The following is a 19,614-nucleotide window of genomic DNA, read 5'->3' as shown; positions in this document are numbered from 1 at the left end:
TCATAGAATATTTGATGAATTTTTGTATGAAAAATTAGTGTATGTGTTTATTTTATGTAATTTAGTTTTTAAAATGTTGGGTATTGATTATTTTTGGTTAAAAATATCTCTGTGAAGATTTTTTTTTTTTTGGGATGCTGCATGAGAGAGGAAAAGAATGACTGCATCACCAAAAAAAAAAAAAAAAATTACTGCTTCTCTTTCTAAATCAATAACATCATTATTTCATATTTTAAATAATTAATATATTATTATTAAATTAATTTATTATATTTTTAGTAAAAATATATACTTTTAAATTAATTATAATATTAAATAATTATTTATATTCTTTTAAGTTTTAGTTAATCATTTAACATTTAATTCTCATATATTAATTATATTTACATATTTAAAGGAAACATTTAACTCCCCGATATTAATTATACTATAGATCCTTACATGCATTTATTATTCTAGATATTTAATATCTATATCTATAAAACAATATTTGCGATCCAAACAACCCCTAAATGAATAAATAGTATACCGAACAAGGAAATTACAAAAATGATTCAATTAAAATTTTAATCGACAATAAAAAATAACAATATGAAAGTCAAAGCGAGTAGACCAAATCGTTTCTAAAAATCAAACCGAACCGAACCAAAAACTCAATGAAACCGAAAAATTCGATTCGATCTGGTTTGAAGAAATTTTGAAACCGAATTAATTCGATTCAGTTCGATTTCACTTTTGAAAACCGAATGAAACCGAACCAAACCGTTTTTAACTAATATATATATATATATTTATATATTAAAAAAAAAAGTAAAACCAAATTTAAAACTGAATCGCTTTTTAATTAAAAAAGAATATAACATGAATTTTTTAAAAATGGTAAAACCGAACCTTCAGTTCGATTTGAACCAATAAATCGGTTCGATTCAGTTCGGTTTGACCACCGAACCGAACCGAATCGAACTGTTTCCACCCCTAAAAGAGAGCATAATAACCCAGATTTCTTTGATTCAAATCTCCACTCAAATTGAAATAAACACCTTTATTAGATATAATACTTGATGGTTATATAAAACGTTTAACAACAAATCATTTTGATATTGGAATTTACTCTAGTAAAAAGTACTTTTAAAATGTTTCACATAAGTACCCCAAGCACTTCTATGCACTTTTATGACACTAAAACAAGCGTAGTCAATTTAATTGACTAAACATCAACTAGAGTTTTATATCACAGAAAGATCATACGTTCTTTCAACAGCATCATAGGCATAAATAAATAACTAGTAAAATAACCAAAACATTGCAAAATTCCATTTCTAAAAGAACTATTTGGCAAAACAAGCTAAGACTAAGGGTCTATAACTTTCCAAGTACTTAGAAACTCTTTTTTCACTAAAATAATCATCACTACACTAAATAAATAAATAAAAGCTGTTAGAAGAGAATGTCTTACCCAAAAGACTTGCTCAAATGCCAAATGGGGCTGTGTTCTCTCCTTGTAACACATAGAACAACCCAAGGGCTTCCTAACTAAACAAAATGAAAAACCAAACATGTTTTCGAGTAATTACAAAATAGTTAAAATCATTTTAAAAATATGTATTAGTTTGACTTTGAATTATTGACCGTTTCAAAACGATTTTGATTCTAACCATTTCAAAGTTACTTTCAAATATGTCCGAACAAACGGAGGAAACAATCCTTCTCTAATCATGTCATTACAATCATATTCAGAATACAAAACCAGAGAAAGCATCTTCAAGTTCAAGATGAAACAGGCAGTTCTCTCCCATCTCTCCCTACAACAAAGGAAAATTGGGGATTGATCCAGCCATATAAGAACTGAACAGAGATTAAGTAAGAAACCAAACAAACAAGAGGAGCAAAAGTAAGTAAAAAGGGATTAAATTGATGGTTTTCTAGTAATGTCATTACAATTTACAATAAATGATCATTCACAATCCAGAACAAGAAAACAACTCCAAATTCAACATGAAAAAAGATAAAACCAATCATAGATTGGTACAAGGCAGTCAGTCAGTCAGTCAGTCAGAAAATGATCGATCACCCGATCGTTTTCCAGTCGTATCATTAAGAGAAACCAGAAAACATCCCCAAGTTCAAGAAGCAAAACCGAGATGAAGCAGGCAATTCTCCGAGCAAACCGGTATTCAAATTTCAACCAACTATATTTGTGGACTGAACAGAAACAGTTAGCACAATCTAGCATTTGTTAGCACTCAGGAATCACAAAAATATGAAAACATGACAAAGCAATGGAACATCAAAAGAACCATCAAAGCATTGTTCTTCAGTTAGGTAAGGTTAGTTACCTCAGCATGTGCAGAGGTGTGAAGCAAAAAGGCTGTTGGTGGAAGCTCTGATGGGGCTCTCACCACTGCATAAAAGCCACTAAACTAACTAAGATTGGAACTTGAAATGGAAAGCCACCAAATTAACAAAGCAGCAAACATATAATCAACCAAATTTTGAGAGAAATAATGCTTTCTCAATATGTTCCAATTATACAATTTTCTAAAGAATTGAATCAGACATAAGTTCATTGGATCATTGGCTGATCTCAAACCTGAGACATTCTTCTTCATCTTCTTCTTCTTTCTTCATCCATCATCAAAACCAGACCAACCATAGACAGTCTCAGGAAACCCATCTCTGGCTACAAATGGAAAATCTTATGGAGATGGGTTTTTCTTTTTGTTTTTTTGGTTAAAGGGATTGCCAAGCACGAGCTCAAGAAGAAGATTCATGTCATCTTCTCTAACAATCTTGAAAAATCTCCATTCACAACAGTCTATTGATTTTTCAGGCTCCTTCAGTTGCATAATCTAACAGTACAAGCCACAGCTTGCGCCCAGTATTTGAGCCTCGCCTTAACATCTTCTGGATGATCACCTGAACACACAACAATTTCAAACTGAATCATAATCAACCTAAACAAACAGTTCAAAAATTGAAGAAATATACACTAAGTTTCGTTCCAAACACTCCCAATTTTTCAAGCAAAACTGAGATGAAGAATTGAATCGAATGGCTCACCAGGACTAGAGATCTTCCAATTCGGAATGGGACTAGAAACAGAATCCACCGACTCAGGCGGAGAATTTTCCGGAACCTTCTGGTGTTCATCCATAAACTTTTGGCTCATCGAATAACAAAGCTCGAGCGCCGGCAAGGTGTTACAGAGCTCGGGAATCTCGTCATAGCAAAACGCAAACCCTAGATCCACACATCCTTTGAGCTCCTCAAGATCGTCATCCGTCAAGCTCTTTGTCCTCGTCAAATTATCCTCATCCGATGCCTCCACAAAACCCTCGAGCAATATCTGGTTCTTGTTCTTTTTCTTCTTCTTCTTCTTCGTGTTTTTCCAGTCCGTCAGAGAAACTGACTCGTCGTGATCGTCTTCAGAACTGAATTCAGATTGGAAATGGAGGATTTGAGCTTCTGGGTCCCCTTCAACGGCGGATTCAGGAGAAATCTGAGATTCGGATTCAGAAGAAAATGGATTCATTTTTTTTTCTTTGAAGTTTGAGATTCGGCGGTTTTCGCCAAACGCGTAGGGGAAATGAATGAAAGTTGGTTGCTTTATAAAGCTGAGCCCACCTGTTAAAACCAAGAGACAAAAACAAAGTCATATAATATACAATTCAAAAAAAAAAAAAAACAAAAAACAAAAACAAAACAATAATAGTGAAATTTTCACGTAGGATAAATACCCAATTTTTTATAAAAATAGTAAAAAAAAAAAAAAAAACAAGACTTTTATTCATCTCTATCCACGATAAGGTTATATAAGTTTCTATCACTACACTTCTATTCGTTTCTATTAACATTTATCAATGATAGATTTGTATCAGTTTCTATCATTATACTTTTATCAGCGTCTATTATTCATAATAATATCTATTACAATTATAATTAAATTTTGTTATTTGTGTAAATATTTTTCCTTTTTTTCTATTTTTTAAAATGTCTATAATAATAATAATAATGGAATTGTTTTAGGAGAATTTTCAAAAATAGAAAAATAAGGAAAATTATTTATACAAAATAACAAAATTTAATCTTCTTTGATAGAGGATGATACAAGTTTATCAGTACCTATCAGTAATAGAAGTCTATCATTGATAATATGTAATAAACGTTGATAGAGGTCTATTAAAGTCTATTATTGTTTTTCTTTTGCCATTTCTATAAACAGTTTAACATTTTTTCTATAGGTGAAATTTTTTCAATAACTTACCTAAACTAATTAATTTATGAACTCATTTTATATTAAAATTTTATATAATTATAATTTTGTAACATCACACAATATATAATATATTACATAATACATAATTTAATTTAACAAAATTAATCGAGTTTATAACATAAAATAATGTATTTATTATAATTTTTAACTTTTCTAATGATATAATTCTACATTTTGAAAATTCAAATTCATAATATGGATACACTGTAAACATAAAAATATTATTTTTAGAATTTATACGATTTTGATTACAAAATCTAAAAACTTTTTTTTTAAAAAAAAATAGAATTCAAACTGCCTAACACAATTCATCAATGAATTTAAATTGTCTATCAAAAAATCTTCACCGTGTACTTTTTTTTTTCTCTTATTAATAAATTATTGACTCTTTTTTTTTTGTATAAATAAATAATTGTGTTTTGAAAATAAAGCTAAAATTATTTTTCTCTCTTTTTTTTTTGTTTTCTTTTTTTTTTTCTGAATGAACTTATCGATACTTTGAACCTTGTAAATAAAGGTATAAATAGTTTGTCAATGGAAATTTCATTATCTTACTAGAAATGTCCATTAAAATGTCACGTCTATGAATGTTTATGAAAAAAATCATAAAAATAAGAAGTATATAAAAATTTCTAAATAATGCTATAAAATATTTTAAACTAACAAATAACTTCAAATTAGATCCCTGATTTTGATTTCAAACCATGAGTGTATGACCATACAAAAATATATAAATGTAAGGTTTGTTATATGTCATTTTTGGACCAAAATTCACGAGCTTAGGAAGGCAAATTGTCAAAGGTAAAACCAGAAGAATGAACATCACATAAGAATTAAAGAAGTATATGAAACGAGCCAGTGGGTCAGGGAAGAAAGGACCAGGAAAAGGAAAAGGATTGTGCCAAATGACCCAACTTACCCGCCTCAATCTCGACAATGAGCCTCATACCATCCTCGAGAGCCCTCTTCTAGTGGGTCATGGTTGTCCAAGCTCTCTTGGACGGTCTGAATCTACTGTAACGACCCGACCCCCTAGGACTTAGATAAGGCCGTTACTAAAATAAATGCATGCACAGAATTTAAAACTACGCTCAGTTATTTGAAATAAATGATAATTAAACAAGAGAAGTTCAAAAGACATTTATTAAATGCAATTGTTAAAACAAATAATAGGGTACCCAAAATTCTTAAAGACTAACAAACGTATATAAAAGAAACAATCCTTAGTAATAAATTTTAAACAGTAAAACTAAGTATTAAGAGGAAAGTAAGGACTCAAATTTCAAGGTGCGGAAGCGAAAAAAATATCTAGTCCCAGTGATCACGAATTCCGCTGCACCATCGCCGGTGCATCTTTACCTTTTCCTAAAACATCAACATAAGAAAGAATGAGTATGAAATACTCGGTAAGTAACCCCACCACTGGGGTCAAGCCAGGCATCTATGTCCTCTAGATACCCACCTATGGCACATAAACACATGAAACAGACAAGAGATTGAGTCACATCCTATTGTAGTTAAGTATACCCACAAAACTGGTGAATCCCGAAGGAAACACAAACTGGTGAATCCCAAAGAAAACACAAACCTGGTGAATCCCGAAGGAAACACAAAACTGGTGAATCCCGAAGGAAACACAAAACTGGTGAGCATCTAACTAATCAATGAGGATATTCACACAGTCTCAACGTTCAGAGAATCAACACCGTACAATTCTAAAACATACATGAAATCCTTGGTACTATGGCTCCATCACATACACATAATCCTCAACAACATATTATACAATATTCATGTAAACCTTACATCATAATTCTACAACATACAAGTATGCCTCAATACCAGCAAATCAGACGTCGACATATGAAAACACATACCATCACATACTAACAATCAAGTGCATAGGTGTGTATTTAAACAATTCAGAACTCATGCCAGAACATACTTTGATTCAGGTCATACTATCAATCAACATGCTAACAATTTACCATAACATACACTCACCATGCTAGCATACAACTAAAGTCTGGCCCGTGGGCAGTCCCAGTGATAAGATTACTTACCTCGAAGTCAAAATTATGTCTAAGCGACAAGCAAATTAATCTTCCTCCTAGCTTAGATGGATCTTGAATTAGGCCTAAACATAATCCAAATTGCAATTAATAAAAGAGCTTAGTTCCAATAACCAAATTAACCAAATAATTCCCAATAATCTTACCCAAAAGCTTGTCGAAACCACAAACAAATCCTCCTGACAGCACATTTTTAACTTCAAAACTTCTCCAAAACTTGATTTTTAAAGCCTAAAAAAATATGTGTCAATAAATTGAAGTAGAACACCATTAGCCACTAAATCCAATTAAAAAAAATGGCACAATCTTACCCAAATCCACAAGTTCCGACGACCCTTACTGTTGGCAGCACAAACGACAAGAAACGATGGATTCGAAACACCCTTGCGTGACTGATGGCGAGCGACCTGACCGTCGGGTTGTGAATATTCAAATCTGGGCGCGAGTGACTGTGGAATCTTGAGACTCTGGGCGATGACCTGCAATCCACAGAGACCAGCGCGGGTTGGCAAGCGATACCATCGGGGTTCGACGATCAGAGACACGGCTGATCTCATGAATCGAGTGGCGGCGATTGCTTCGTGGCCTAGACGACTTAGGATGCACGCCTTGAACAAATGCTCGCAGTCGGAAGAGGGGGGCCGTGGTGTTCGTGGCTTTGGACGAAGGCGGCGTGCGGTTGGGAGGAAAGAAGAAAGAAAAAATTGGGGATGGTAGTGTTGCCGTGCGGTGCGAGGAAGAAGAAGGAGAAGGGTTGGTGGGGGTTTAAAAAATAATAATAATAAATATAATAACTAAAAAAAAGGTATAATTATAATAAATTCTTTCCGTTTCGAAAGGAAAATTAATTTATGCCATAACTTTCACATTGAAATTCAAAATTGAATAATTGAATAATTTTCCGCCAAACTTAAATTCTCGCATTTATACTTGAGATCCAAAATGAATTACCAAATAATAACGTTACTAAAATTATATTATTATATTAAAAAAAAATATGCGGGATTTTACATCTACATTCCCTAATCCCTTTTAGATTCAAAACCATAGGTTCACCTCAATATAAATAAGGGGTCATGACATCACTAAAGGTAAGTTTTTCTTTCTACTACTAACTTGCTCTGACCCTTTGCTAAGCATCAGAGGTTCTGTGGCAGACACCATACTGATGTTTTCTTCTTCCTTCTCTTCCACGTCGTCTTTTTAAATTCTTCCCCAAATTATAAATTCATCATTGAAAGCACGTGAAAATCAGATTACTCTTCATGTCTAAATTTTATGATCAATAAAATTTAAAATGTTTGACACGTGGAGGAAAGTTTAATAATCGATTAACCTTACCCTTTGCATATAACATGGTTTTAAAATTCTTTTAAAAAAAACATAGTTTTAAATTTTCGTTAAAAAACCATAGGTTCAAGAAGAAAAAAGTTTTAAAATATAGTTACTAATAAATAAAGGAAAAAAGCGTGACATTCTTGTTTTCAAAATATGGGTAAAAATAATATTTCAAACTTGAAATTTAGGTCATCCATATAAAATATTGTTAGTTTCAAAACAACTTTATTTTAAAACTTTTTTTTTTAAAAAAAAAATCAATATGTACTTATAAATTTGTTAAGTTGTCTAGTTTTCTCTTTAGAACTTTTAACTTCATCGAATTAAACTCAAGTAGTTGCAACTTCTTACTCTCTATTCAATCTCCCCTAATCTACCCAGTAATCAACAACATAAAAATCGTTGTACTAATAACACGAAGTTTGTGATTCGAATTCCCCAATCTCAATAGTTGTACTAAAAAAAATATTGTAAATTCGATATTTTTAATATAATTGTGCTTCACACAAAATTAAATTTTATTGCACAAATTAACCATCAAATAACTTTGTCAAAAACTCACAAATTTTAAAAGAAAGAAAAATCCTAGCTAGTTTGATGTCATTTTTCTTTGAACTTGTAACAAATTTGTACCATGCATATGTTTTATTTGAAATTCATTAAGCTTTAAGGTAAAGATTAGAAACATTATGTAAGTTATGTACTTTATTTAATGTTTAGCTTTGAAAGTTTTATTTTTTTGAAGTTATTGTTAAATACGTTATTCCTTGAGTAAATGTGTCTAAAAGAAAATAATTAAATTGTCCTAGTTGAAAATGCTTGTCTTAATTCTTGAATGTTAAAAAATAATAAAAATAATTATAATCATTATAGCTAATTTGTTATCTACCTAATAGGTACTTTGATACAATCGTGAAATAGTAGAGAATCAATATAGATATTTACATGGTTCATTAACAATGTATTAGCTACATCCAGGAACAGAGAGAGAACAATTTTATTATTAAAACTGTAAATATGACAATCACAAATACAACTTAGGTTTCGAGGGCGTTGTCCTCAAACCCTCACCATGGCATGTCGCTTGGACTCCGACTCGCTAACCGTACTTAGTCGTTTGATGCACCAAATAATAGATTCAAAGTAGATACATCTATGTTGTGTGGTTAAGCCAAGGCATCTTGATTAATTACAAGTTTAGGCATACACATTATCATTAACTACCTTTTACTTCAACTCAAACAAATGGGTTAGGCAAGGGGTACAACAAAATCATCCTACCTTACCTTCCTTATTTGAAGGATTAAAGAAACTTTTAACCTAACAACTTGATCCAACACATGGTTTCTTTAAAGCTATGATATTATCAATTTTTGTCCTCCAATCCAATGCTTGTCATTGTAGGATAATTATCGTCTCTATTATCAATATTAATTCCTTTTTGACAATAGAGACTTGAACTAACTTATTTTATAAATTAAATAGTATAATTAATTAACTATATAATCCATTTAGTTAATACATTTAATTTGTTTTAATTCCACAATATGCGGAAGATTTGAACTCCTAACCTCTTGTTTCGGAATATACATCTTAATCAATTCAAGTCAAGTTAATCGAAAATATTAGTAGTTTAGTTTTTACGTTATTGGATCTCGATTTGAATATTAACTTTAATATATATGTTATAGATAGGTTAAAAGTGTCTCGATACTCAGGATTGATGGGATAAATATCAAATTCAAGCAAAAATATATAATAGTGTTTTTTTTAATACCAATTTTCTTGGAATTTTCCTTTTTTTAACCCTTTCTTCACTTTTCTTCACTTTTTTTTTTTTAAAAAAAAAATCAGTAGGATTGATTATTTATGATGATGGGTGTATGCATAATGAAATGCATGTATATATGAGCATGACATAGACATCTGGAATGACAGGTTGGTGATGAATGACAGCCACGAGTCGAGAAGTTTGTGGCTGTGATTTTGGATTCCAAACACGGCACTGTGAGGATATCAAAAAATATTTGCCCGTGTGTTACACGTGTTTCCGGCTAAATTACTTACACCCTATTTTTTCTTTTTCTTGTTTTTTTCATTTGGTGTGCCAAAATTTTTAACAAGGAATTCTAAAATTTTTATTTATTATTTTTTAATATATATACAATACAATTAGGTCAAGCTTCCCCAAGTGAAAACGTAATAGATCAATGAGAATAAAAAAAAGTGGATCATGTTTGATTACTTTCGGTGCTATTTACCTATGTTTTGCATTTATACTGATACATGAATATTGATGAATAAAGAGTACTCAATCTGATTACACCTGAGAATTACGTCATACTGTTATCATTATAGTTACCGTTACGGCTACCATTATTGCTACTATTACAACTGAAAAATTATCAATTTTAACGTCTTTACTGTTACCGTTACTATCTGACTATTAGAGATAAAGATAGAGATAGAGGTGACGGTAATAGTAAATTTGACAAAATTCATAATTTTAAATAAATGTGATCAAAATCAATTCAATTAGATTTGCAATTCAAGCTTAATACAATTGATCCATCAATAAAATTTCATTATGACTACATCAATTTTCATTACGATTTGGTAAATGTAGCCTAGGATTACATTTTAATTAATTTGTTAATAATAAGATTGTTTTTGTTTATTATTTTTTTTTACATTATTTGTTGTACATTTAATTTTCAGTCTCATTTATATTTAATATGAGATTGAATGTTTTTTTAAAGAAAATATGAGATTAAATATAAATGAAATACATTTTGTTAAATTGAGACACTCGGTTTGAATTTAAATTTTATATTTTTGAATAATATTTAGGATAAACTTTAGAATATATTTCAAATTAATTTCAGGTAAATGTTGTATGTTTCAATGAAATACTTAAATAATTTATCTAGAAGCAAGTGCTTTGGATCTATTTTATTAGAGTTATCCTAGTAACTTTATATATATATAAAGAGAGAGAGAGATTTACACACACTTTTAAAGTTTAATCGGTAAATCCCTTCATAAAATACGAACCAAACATTACGTATTATTTTTTAAAAATTTTTATCATTCATTAGCACTTTAAGAGAAATGACAGAACACAAATTTAGTGAGGTGTGGTTGGATTTTAGATGTTTTGCTAGATAGGTAGGAAATTAATTATCATTGCCAAGCTGGTTTCAAAAATTAAAAAAAGAACAAGAAAAAGAAAAAGAAAAAGAAAAAAGACATTGCCAAGCAAGGTTTTTTAAAATTGATTTTGTTGGCTAAGTTGGATATTTATTGCAAGGAATTGAACGTTGAAATAGTATAGTGCCACTTGAAATGATAAAAGTCTGTACTACCGACTTTAAAGTTAGAATTTTGATTCCTTCACCTCGTATATTAATAATAAAAATGTATCTACTACAAGCCTAATGCCACGATAATAATATATGAGAAACGATAACGACGATAAATAACATATTATGCATACCTATATTGTTAAGGATGCCAACACAGTCAGCCACGTCACCAAAGAAAAATCCACTCGGCAACTCCATTAGCACTTCATAAATTATAGTCTTACCTCTTTACCAAAATAATAGGATGGTTACAACAAGTGTCTAACTATTTTTTGTTGTTCAGTTATTCTTGCATTCCCAAATTAGGGATTCCATGTTGTATAATATAACACTTATATACACTTCAAAATACAAGGAAATATAAAGGAAAGGTTGGCGTGCCACTATCGTATACTTTCTGTATTATCGTCTACCTAGTTAAAACTATCGTTTTACCTTTGTTTGATACTATTGTCTACCTCTTGACGTTATCGTCTACACGCCATCGTCTATCTCCTGACGTTATCGTCTACCTCTTTTAGACGTTATCGTTTACCTCCTCTAAACACTATCGTCTATCTCTTGACGCTGTCGTTTACCTCTGTTAAATGCTATCGTCTACCACTTGACACTATCGTCTACTTGTTGGTGTTATCGTCTACCTTTTCACTATTATCGTTTACCGTCCTGTCGTATACCTCTTCAAACGACAATGCGCACTTCAACTTCCTGCGTGAGTCTGTCGTCTCCTTCAACTTCACACTTTAACTTATACTGGTTCAAAATTAAAAATGAGTGCATCTGCTTTATTATGATAAAGATTGTGATATTAGTGATTCCACAAGTCTATACACAGACATTGACTTGATGGTCATGGAAGTTGTGATAATGGCTGAAGAACTTTTGGGTGAGCTAAGTATAAGTTGCACCATAAATTTCAGTAAGGTTTACCGGCATGTGAAGAAAAAAGAAAAATCTTAGAAGGTGGTATTCCAGGCAGTGATTCCACAAGTCTATACACAGACTATGATTTTCGGTGGAGATAATAGTTGTAGTAGAAGCTGTGGATTCTTCAAATTTCTTAACAAGATGAACCTTGTTGAGTTTTGGAAAAATATTAAAAGAATAATTTTCCACATCTAAAAGGTTTAAGAAAGTGATGGGCTCCGAAGCACTATAAAATAAGAGTATATGCATTAATTTTCAAATCATCTAAATTAAATTTGAAACACTTTAAGTTCGGTATACTAACTTAGTTATGTGAATGATATAATGTTTTGAGAAAATGCTATTATATTTGGGGTCTAGGAGGTTTCAGTATGATTATAATAATTTGTTAAATAGTGAAAATTTCCTGGTTTGTAGTTTTTCCTCAAATTTGGAGGTTTTTATTTTTTCATGTTAATTCTTAGTTTTTTTTTTTTATTGTATTTGTTTTTGTTTTTGTTTTTTTTTTCCTTTTAATTTCTCAATATTTTTTTGGTAGTTTAAGTAGGAGGTTTCTTAGTGTTTGAGATGTATTATTTTGATGCATACAACGATGAATAGTCATATTGATAGGATCAAAGATGAATCGTGAACGGCTGTTATTCAACCTAGACATAAATATGGGCATCATTTGAGTTAAATTAATAATTTATTTTTACATATGCTAATAGAACCGAACTAACCAAGTCTTTAAAACTTCAACCCAATTAAAACAAAAAATTAGCTAACTCAACTAACTGTTATAATTTAATGTACGAATTATGCACACCATTTTCAAAAGAAAATTCATCGAATCTAAAAAATAGAAAAGGAGTGTGGGACCCACTGGTCGAAAAGAAAACGTAATATTTATCTAGCAATTTTAGACTATAAAATTATAAGTTTGTCTATTTATGACATGAATTTTAAAGAATGTACGATATAGGTCTACAAATATTCAATTTTATGTTGTTTTCAATTTTTTTTTAAGTGCTTAATAGATATTTTAAATTTTAAATTTTATGTCCAAAAAATTTATGAATTTTCAATTTTGTGTCTTATGTCATTGATTCTTTTTTCAAAAAAGAAATGCAAAGATTTTTGGACACGTAATTAAAAATTTAATGATCTATTAAACACAACTCAATTTTATATGGATAAGTCAATTTTTAAAATTTTTAAAATATATATTCAACATAAAAGTGGAAGTTTGGAAAGTTGTTAGATATTTTAAAGTTATAGGCCTATTAAATTACTCTTAAAAATTGATAGATGTAAACCAATGATTGAAATATCGATGCATGTTTCGATATCAATATTTCAAAATATATTTACAAAATATCAATATTGACAAATATCTTCATAAATAAAAAACTTTAAAAAATTAATAATCGTGTTGATTTCATAAAAGATATAAAAAAATATCAATTAATCTTTAAGATATCATATTAAGCCCTCCCATTTATAAATATAAAGTCACATTGACGAATATTTTAATTCTTCAATTTTAAAGGGCATATTGTAAAAACACACTTGAAGTATGATGGTTGCCATAAGTCATTACATCTTTAAACTTTCAATTGTAAAAGTTACTCTTCAAATTTATACAAATGTTAAAATTAAACTCTTAAACTTATTCGAATAGTAGAAATTTGACCCTAAAATGATAAAACTTGAACCTTCAAATTTGTATAGTCGTTATAATTTCTACAATTATATAAATTTGGAAGTCCAATTTTAACAGTTATATAGGTTTAAGAGCTCATTTTTCAAATCGAAAATTTCGAGAGTATAATTACAAATATAATAACAACAATTATATTTTTGCAATTTCTTCAATTTTTATATTTTTTGAAAATTTATGAGGAGAAAGAGACACGTGCATAATAATTGGGCCGCAGCCCCCGAAAGGCCTAAACAGATAACGACAATTATTCCTCACGTGGCTTGTCTGTCGCGAAGACAATAATTCCAAAGAAAAGAAAAAACAATCAAACACCCAGTCAGGATATTATTTCTCTCACCACTAATCATTTTACGCCACGTAATGTGGGCCCACCAATTAGACTTAAGAATGACCAGTAGGAGCACGCCACGTTAACTGGGCAATTGGCTGTCATTTACTTGGAAAACTGTCTCAGACACGCAATTATGGCGGCTGTATTAGTAATATCCGGATTTAATCAGGGGCAGAGTTGGAATAAAAATTCTGACCAAATTTTGTTAATCATTTAAAATGGTAATGTAATTTAAGTTGACTAAGGAATTGACAAAGTAAAATTAGATGGTCAAATGTGACCTTAATCTTCAAATTTGTTTAATCTTTTTTTGGGTAAAATCTTGAAGATTTCCAAGTAATTCATTTCTATTTTAATGATCATTCAATTTTCTACTTTTCAAAGGTAGAAATTAAAAATGTTAGATTAATCTTTGTTGTCTTGTCCATAATTTCTACATTATCATATATTTTATGCACCTTGTTTTTCCTTGATCGTGATTTTTTTTAATTATTTTTTTAATTGGGGTGTTGAGATTAGATGAAAGGTTTCATATTTGTCTTTAGTAGAAGTTTAATAAATATATTAAAATTATATATGTTTTATGGTAAAATGGATATTCATGTTATTCTACTAGTTGATGGTTATTGTCTTAAAAAAATATATGCATTTAAAATCTTTTTTTTCTTTCAGTATAAAGAAGAAACGAAGAAACTAAAAAGAACGCCAGTCGGCAGCTAATAAGGAATCCACTCATAGGGATTGTCTTTATTAAGCCAAATCAACGACAAATGATATCTTTGTGCATGAAAGCAGGCTCGTGAGCCACAACATTATAGTGGCAATTAATAGAGTTGAAGCCCTTCAATGATACATCAACGTTGTAGATCATGCAAAGAATCTACGAACAATTGAATCTTTTTCGAATTTCGAGAGGCTGTCGTCAGAAGGCCCTAAAGAATCAACAAATCAATCTCATGAAGGTTTGTGAGAATCATGCAGAAGCGAGATCAGATCCCAATTTTAATTTTTTATAGAAACATAAAATTACAAATATGAAATATTACGCATAAAATTTACAGCATGCTTTTATTGAAGAAAAGAGAGAGGAAATAAGGTTAGGATAATACTTACCCTTGAAGTCACAAAGGTTTTCACGTATCCTCCATTTTGAATTACACAGATATAACGAACACCTAAAAAAGGACACTACCAAATGAAAACATTTGCATTTTCTTTTGGGCTGAGAATCTACAAGAATTTGTAGGTTTTGTGATTAATTTTGGGAGAGGGATAGAGAGTTTTTCAGAGGAAGCTTTTTTATAGATAATTTAATTTGGGAGGGTGCACCGTGTTTTTTCTCTGTGTGAACAAGGAAGAAGAAAAACTCTCTTTTTCTCCAACCTCATCTCCACATTTATGAGAGAAATAAAGGGAGAGAAGTTATTTTTCATAACTCCCCCTTTAATTCAAAAAATAAATTAAAATAAAAAATAAATTTTAATTTAATTAATATATATTTACATAATATCTAACTTACTATATAATTTATATTAAATATATATTATATCTAATATAAACATAATATAACCTATAAATATTAATTATAATTCAAATATATATAACCTATAGTATTTAATATGAATCAAATTCACATTAAATTTAACCAATAGTTTTTATATGAATAATATTCAAATATTGATTTCCTCTCAAATAAAATTTCATATTGTAATGTATCAAATACACTATATTAATTATATAATTCCCTCAATTAATTTGAACAATTCAAATTATTCTAAAATTAATTTAATTATCAATAATCCCAATTGAGCTATCTAGGGGACCTTATGGACCTACAGATTGAAACTTCAATAGTACTTCGTTAATTAATAATTAATTAATTAAACTCTTTAATTATCCAACATCCATTAATAGTCTGTCACTCCACTAAAGACCAACAACTGCACTCATTGCACTATAGATATATTTTTGTGTCCATTGGATATAATCAATCAACAGTGCGAAGACCTTCACAAAGTACAACTGAGTCAAAAATTACCGTTTTGCCCTTGTAGTTACAGCTAACTTCTTAAGTTCCACCGATCCCTCTAATGAACAATAAGTCATAGTCTAATATGACCAAACCCCTCTTGGGTCAGGAGAGGGTATGACACCACATTGTTTAAGCCCCAGAATCAATCCTTAAGGGAGCAATTTCTCTACTTACTCTAACTATCAAGAAGAAGTGAATTCCTTCTTGCGTAGCTGCGTTCCCAACTCCCCAATCAGATGAATCCCAAAATGGTAGGCATATTGAGTCGACGACATTGGCCACTCTCACCCATGCAGATCAAAGGACCGCCTTCATAAGTAGGAGTTCACAACTCACTCAAGATTCAGGTCAAGTTACCTATGGTCATTCTGATGAAATATAAGTCTCTTCTATCAATGATGTTATATAGTGAGACTAGTCATTTTGTGGTTCGGTCTTATACAAATTCTTTGTATAGAACATACCAGCTCACATGTCTCCACATGAATGATCATTAAATCATTTGTAGTACTTTACAACAGTTGTAACATCTACAAAGCGGGTTGTATTCGTAGTGTCACCAGGATAAGGTACCACACTTTATCCATCTACTTCAGACCGTGTAAATTGTCTCTTAAACATGATCCACCTGTATGTCTCCATATACATGTTTAAGTTACAGAAGGCAATCTTGGATCTTAGTTTATTAGTTTCGTGGGTTAATACTCCTAAATGTCAAATAAAATACTAATTATTTCATTAAATAAATAAATTATTTGTACATTACATTTAAAAACTATAGGACCCACGAGATTTAGAGCATCAACCCCAATATCTCAACCTTAAGAGGATGAATGTCAATTTTCAAGGTCTTTGAAATTACCTCATGGAGAGCCAACACTTTAGCAAGTTCCATAGAACCAATGAAATGTTGGCACTTTTTCATGACCATGAGAATCCCACCATTGGAATCACAAACAACAACTCTAAGACCTATCTCACTACATTAAATAGCAACATCCGAATTCACCTTAAAAGACTTTGAGGGAGGGTCGTCCAAAAAGCCTCCTCAATCGTTAGAAGAACCTGGATACCCTGCCCATAAGGAAGGAGCTAGGTTGGCTATAGTTTAATGAAAGACTTATATACGTAATAACGATAAGAAAAGTTTGTATTAAGGGCAATTACACCATTAATAAAAAATAAATTGAAAATTGGGTGCGTATCCCTAGGTTTTGTTTTTTTTTTTTAAAACAAAAAACTTCCGCTGAAAATTTGATTGCTATCTGATTTCTATGTAATTGTTATGTAATTGCTATCTAATTTGTATGTGATTACTATGTGATTGGCATACATGCAATTATAAAAAAATTGAAGCCATGGCTTTGATTTCTTAAAATGTATTTGCCATACAATGCAATTTCCCTTTGTATTAAAAGAAAAAGAAAGATAATACAAGTGAATATTTACATTTAGAACTTTATTAAGTCAATTTTAACTCTCAACTTTCATTTCAAGATCTGAACCTCAAAATTTAATAAGTGTGACAATTTAAACTACATTCTTAAATAAGTAGTTAAATAGAAAATTGACAAAATTGGCTATTTGGAGTTTGATTTTGTATTTTTGACATATTTTTGAAAAACAAGTTTTATCTACCTCCCGAAGAAAAATATAATGAATTAGTGGTCCATTGAAGATGATGTTTGTGTCAAGGAGAGGTTCAAAACATGTATGTCTAAACATGGCTAATTGTGTCGGAGATATTTTTTTCTTAATTTTAGGGATAGTCTTTCCTATGTGGGAACAACATGAAAGGCTGTAGGAAAATGGTCATTAGGATGAACCTTCATATCTAATTCCATTATAACCTACATTTTTCATGAAATAGATAAATTAGAAGACAACACATCATGATCATCAATGCATACTTAAAAAAAATAAATAATTATATATAAATATAAATAAAAAATGGCCCAGCCCATACCCGACCGGGTACGACACCGGACGAAAAAATAGAATACCCCTACCTAATCCAATGTTTGGCTGTCCCGAAACATCCCCTACATGACCCGACCCCTCTACCCGGTTCCCCCCCTACACAGCTATCGTCTAGTGTTTGCTGAAGCTAAACAATCGCTTAGTACCATCGCCTAGCTATCACTTCGCTCTATCGCATAGAACTACACGATCGCTTAACACGATCGCCTAGCTCTTTCATGTCATTGCTTAATATCCGTTGCAGCTAAACGATCGCTTAGCTCAGCATCTAAACGATCGCTCAGCGTTATCACGTAGCACTTCATCGCATCGCTTAGCGCGCGTCATAGCTAAACGATCATATAGTGCCATCATTTAGCAAATCCAATGTATCGTTTAGTTCCCACGCCACAATCGCTTAGCTCTGCATCTAAATGATCGTTCAGCGCTTGCGTAGCACTTCATCGCATCGTTTAGCGCACGTCATAGCTAAACGATCGTGTAGTGCCATTGTTAGCAATTCCAACGCATCGTTTAGTTCCTACGTCAATTCTTAATACTTCTACGCACGCCCTCTCTCACCCGGTGCCCTCCCCTTACTCAGTCCAATGCTTGGCCGGGTCGGACCGGGCCAAATTCCAGAATATCCACTTACATGGCCTGGTCACGTACTCGGTTCAAGTGCTTTGAAGCCCAGCCGGGCGCCACCTATTCCTACCGGTTTTGCCTCCTTCCCCCTCGTCCTTTCCTCTCTTCCCCGCCCATACCCGGTCGAAATACACATACGGCCCAACCGGTCTACCACCGGGCACAATCTTCCCCAAATCTATCCCAAAGTAACCTCAAACTTGCCTGCCCGGTCACAATGGTATGAAGCCTGGCCGGTAAAGATCGATTTCCGAAAATGCATTTTAGGCTTAAACTTATTCAGAAAATGGCGAACATGATGTTTTTGGGAAAAAAAATAACATTCAACAAATAGATCTAACATAGATTTCAAATATTTACACAAGAACACCTAACATAAACTAACACATTGAGTGGAAAAAAAATGAAAATCCATACCTTAGTTGAAAAATCCCAAATGATCTTTAATGAAAAGGAGAATGACAAGGAAATGTAGAATGGGAAGAGTGAAATGGAGTGAGATTGAGGACTTTTGAAATGGAGTGAAAATGGAAAAGAAAAGTGAGGATTTAGAGGGTTTGAGTGAGTTTTGAAATGTGAAGGGTATTAGGGTAATTTTCATTAATTTTCAAAATTGTGGGGTAAAAAAAAACTTTTTAAAAAGGGTCCAAAAGTCAAAATCAAAACTTGAAAAAAGTTATTTTTGTCAATTACCCCTTATTTAAGGGCAAATACCAATTTATACCCCTAAACTTTGAGGATTGTATCAATTTAAATTTTAGACTTTGGAGGTTGTATCAATTTAAACCCGAACTTTGATATTTGTATCAATTTAAATCTCAAACTAATAATTGTATCAATTTAAATCCTGAATTTTCATAAGTGTATCAGTTTAACCCCGAGCTTTCATAAATATATCAATTTAAATCCTGAACTTTCATAAGTATATCCAAATAAAACATAATGGAGGGTTTAAGTTGAT

The 19,614-nt window shown here is 31.2% G+C and overlaps 1 protein-coding gene and 1 long non-coding RNA gene across 3 annotated transcripts; both read right to left on the bottom strand.

Moving 5' to 3' along the window:
• Positions 1 to 1,892: 1,892 nt before the first annotated feature.
• On the bottom strand, positions 1,893 to 3,615 carry LOC120075933. Of its 2 annotated transcripts, XR_005481458.1 has the most exons (4): positions 3,061 to 3,615; positions 2,591 to 2,916; positions 2,337 to 2,401; positions 1,893 to 2,202 (listed from the first exon to the last, which is right to left on the bottom strand). XR_005481458.1 is itself a non-coding variant. In XM_039029685.1 (2 exons), the coding sequence occupies exons 1-2, from the start codon at positions 3,530 to 3,532 to the stop codon at positions 2,837 to 2,839; spliced, it is 552 nt and encodes a 183-aa protein (XP_038885613.1). In that variant the 5' UTR covers positions 3,533 to 3,615; the 3' UTR covers positions 1,893 to 2,836. The 2 variants fall into 2 exon arrangements, 1 of the variants encoding a protein (XP_038885613.1); XM_039029685.1 differs by having other exon boundaries at positions 1,893 to 2,916.
• A 10,204-nt stretch (positions 3,616 to 13,819) lies between these two features.
• Positions 13,820 to 15,408, bottom strand: LOC120076634. Its single transcript, XR_005481591.1, has 2 exons — positions 15,128 to 15,408; positions 13,820 to 14,946 (listed from the first exon to the last, which is right to left on the bottom strand). It is a non-coding gene; the product is annotated as an uncharacterized LOC120076634 (long non-coding RNA).
• Between the last annotated feature and the right edge of the window lie 4,206 nt (positions 15,409 to 19,614).

The sequence above is a fragment of the Benincasa hispida genome, chromosome 4 (assembly GCF_009727055.1).
Source record: "Benincasa hispida cultivar B227 chromosome 4, ASM972705v1, whole genome shotgun sequence".
NCBI classification, from domain to species: Eukaryota; Viridiplantae; Streptophyta; class Magnoliopsida; order Cucurbitales; family Cucurbitaceae; genus Benincasa; species Benincasa hispida.
Note: the sequence above shows the minus strand (reverse complement) of the source record. Positions and strands in the feature narration are given on the sequence as shown.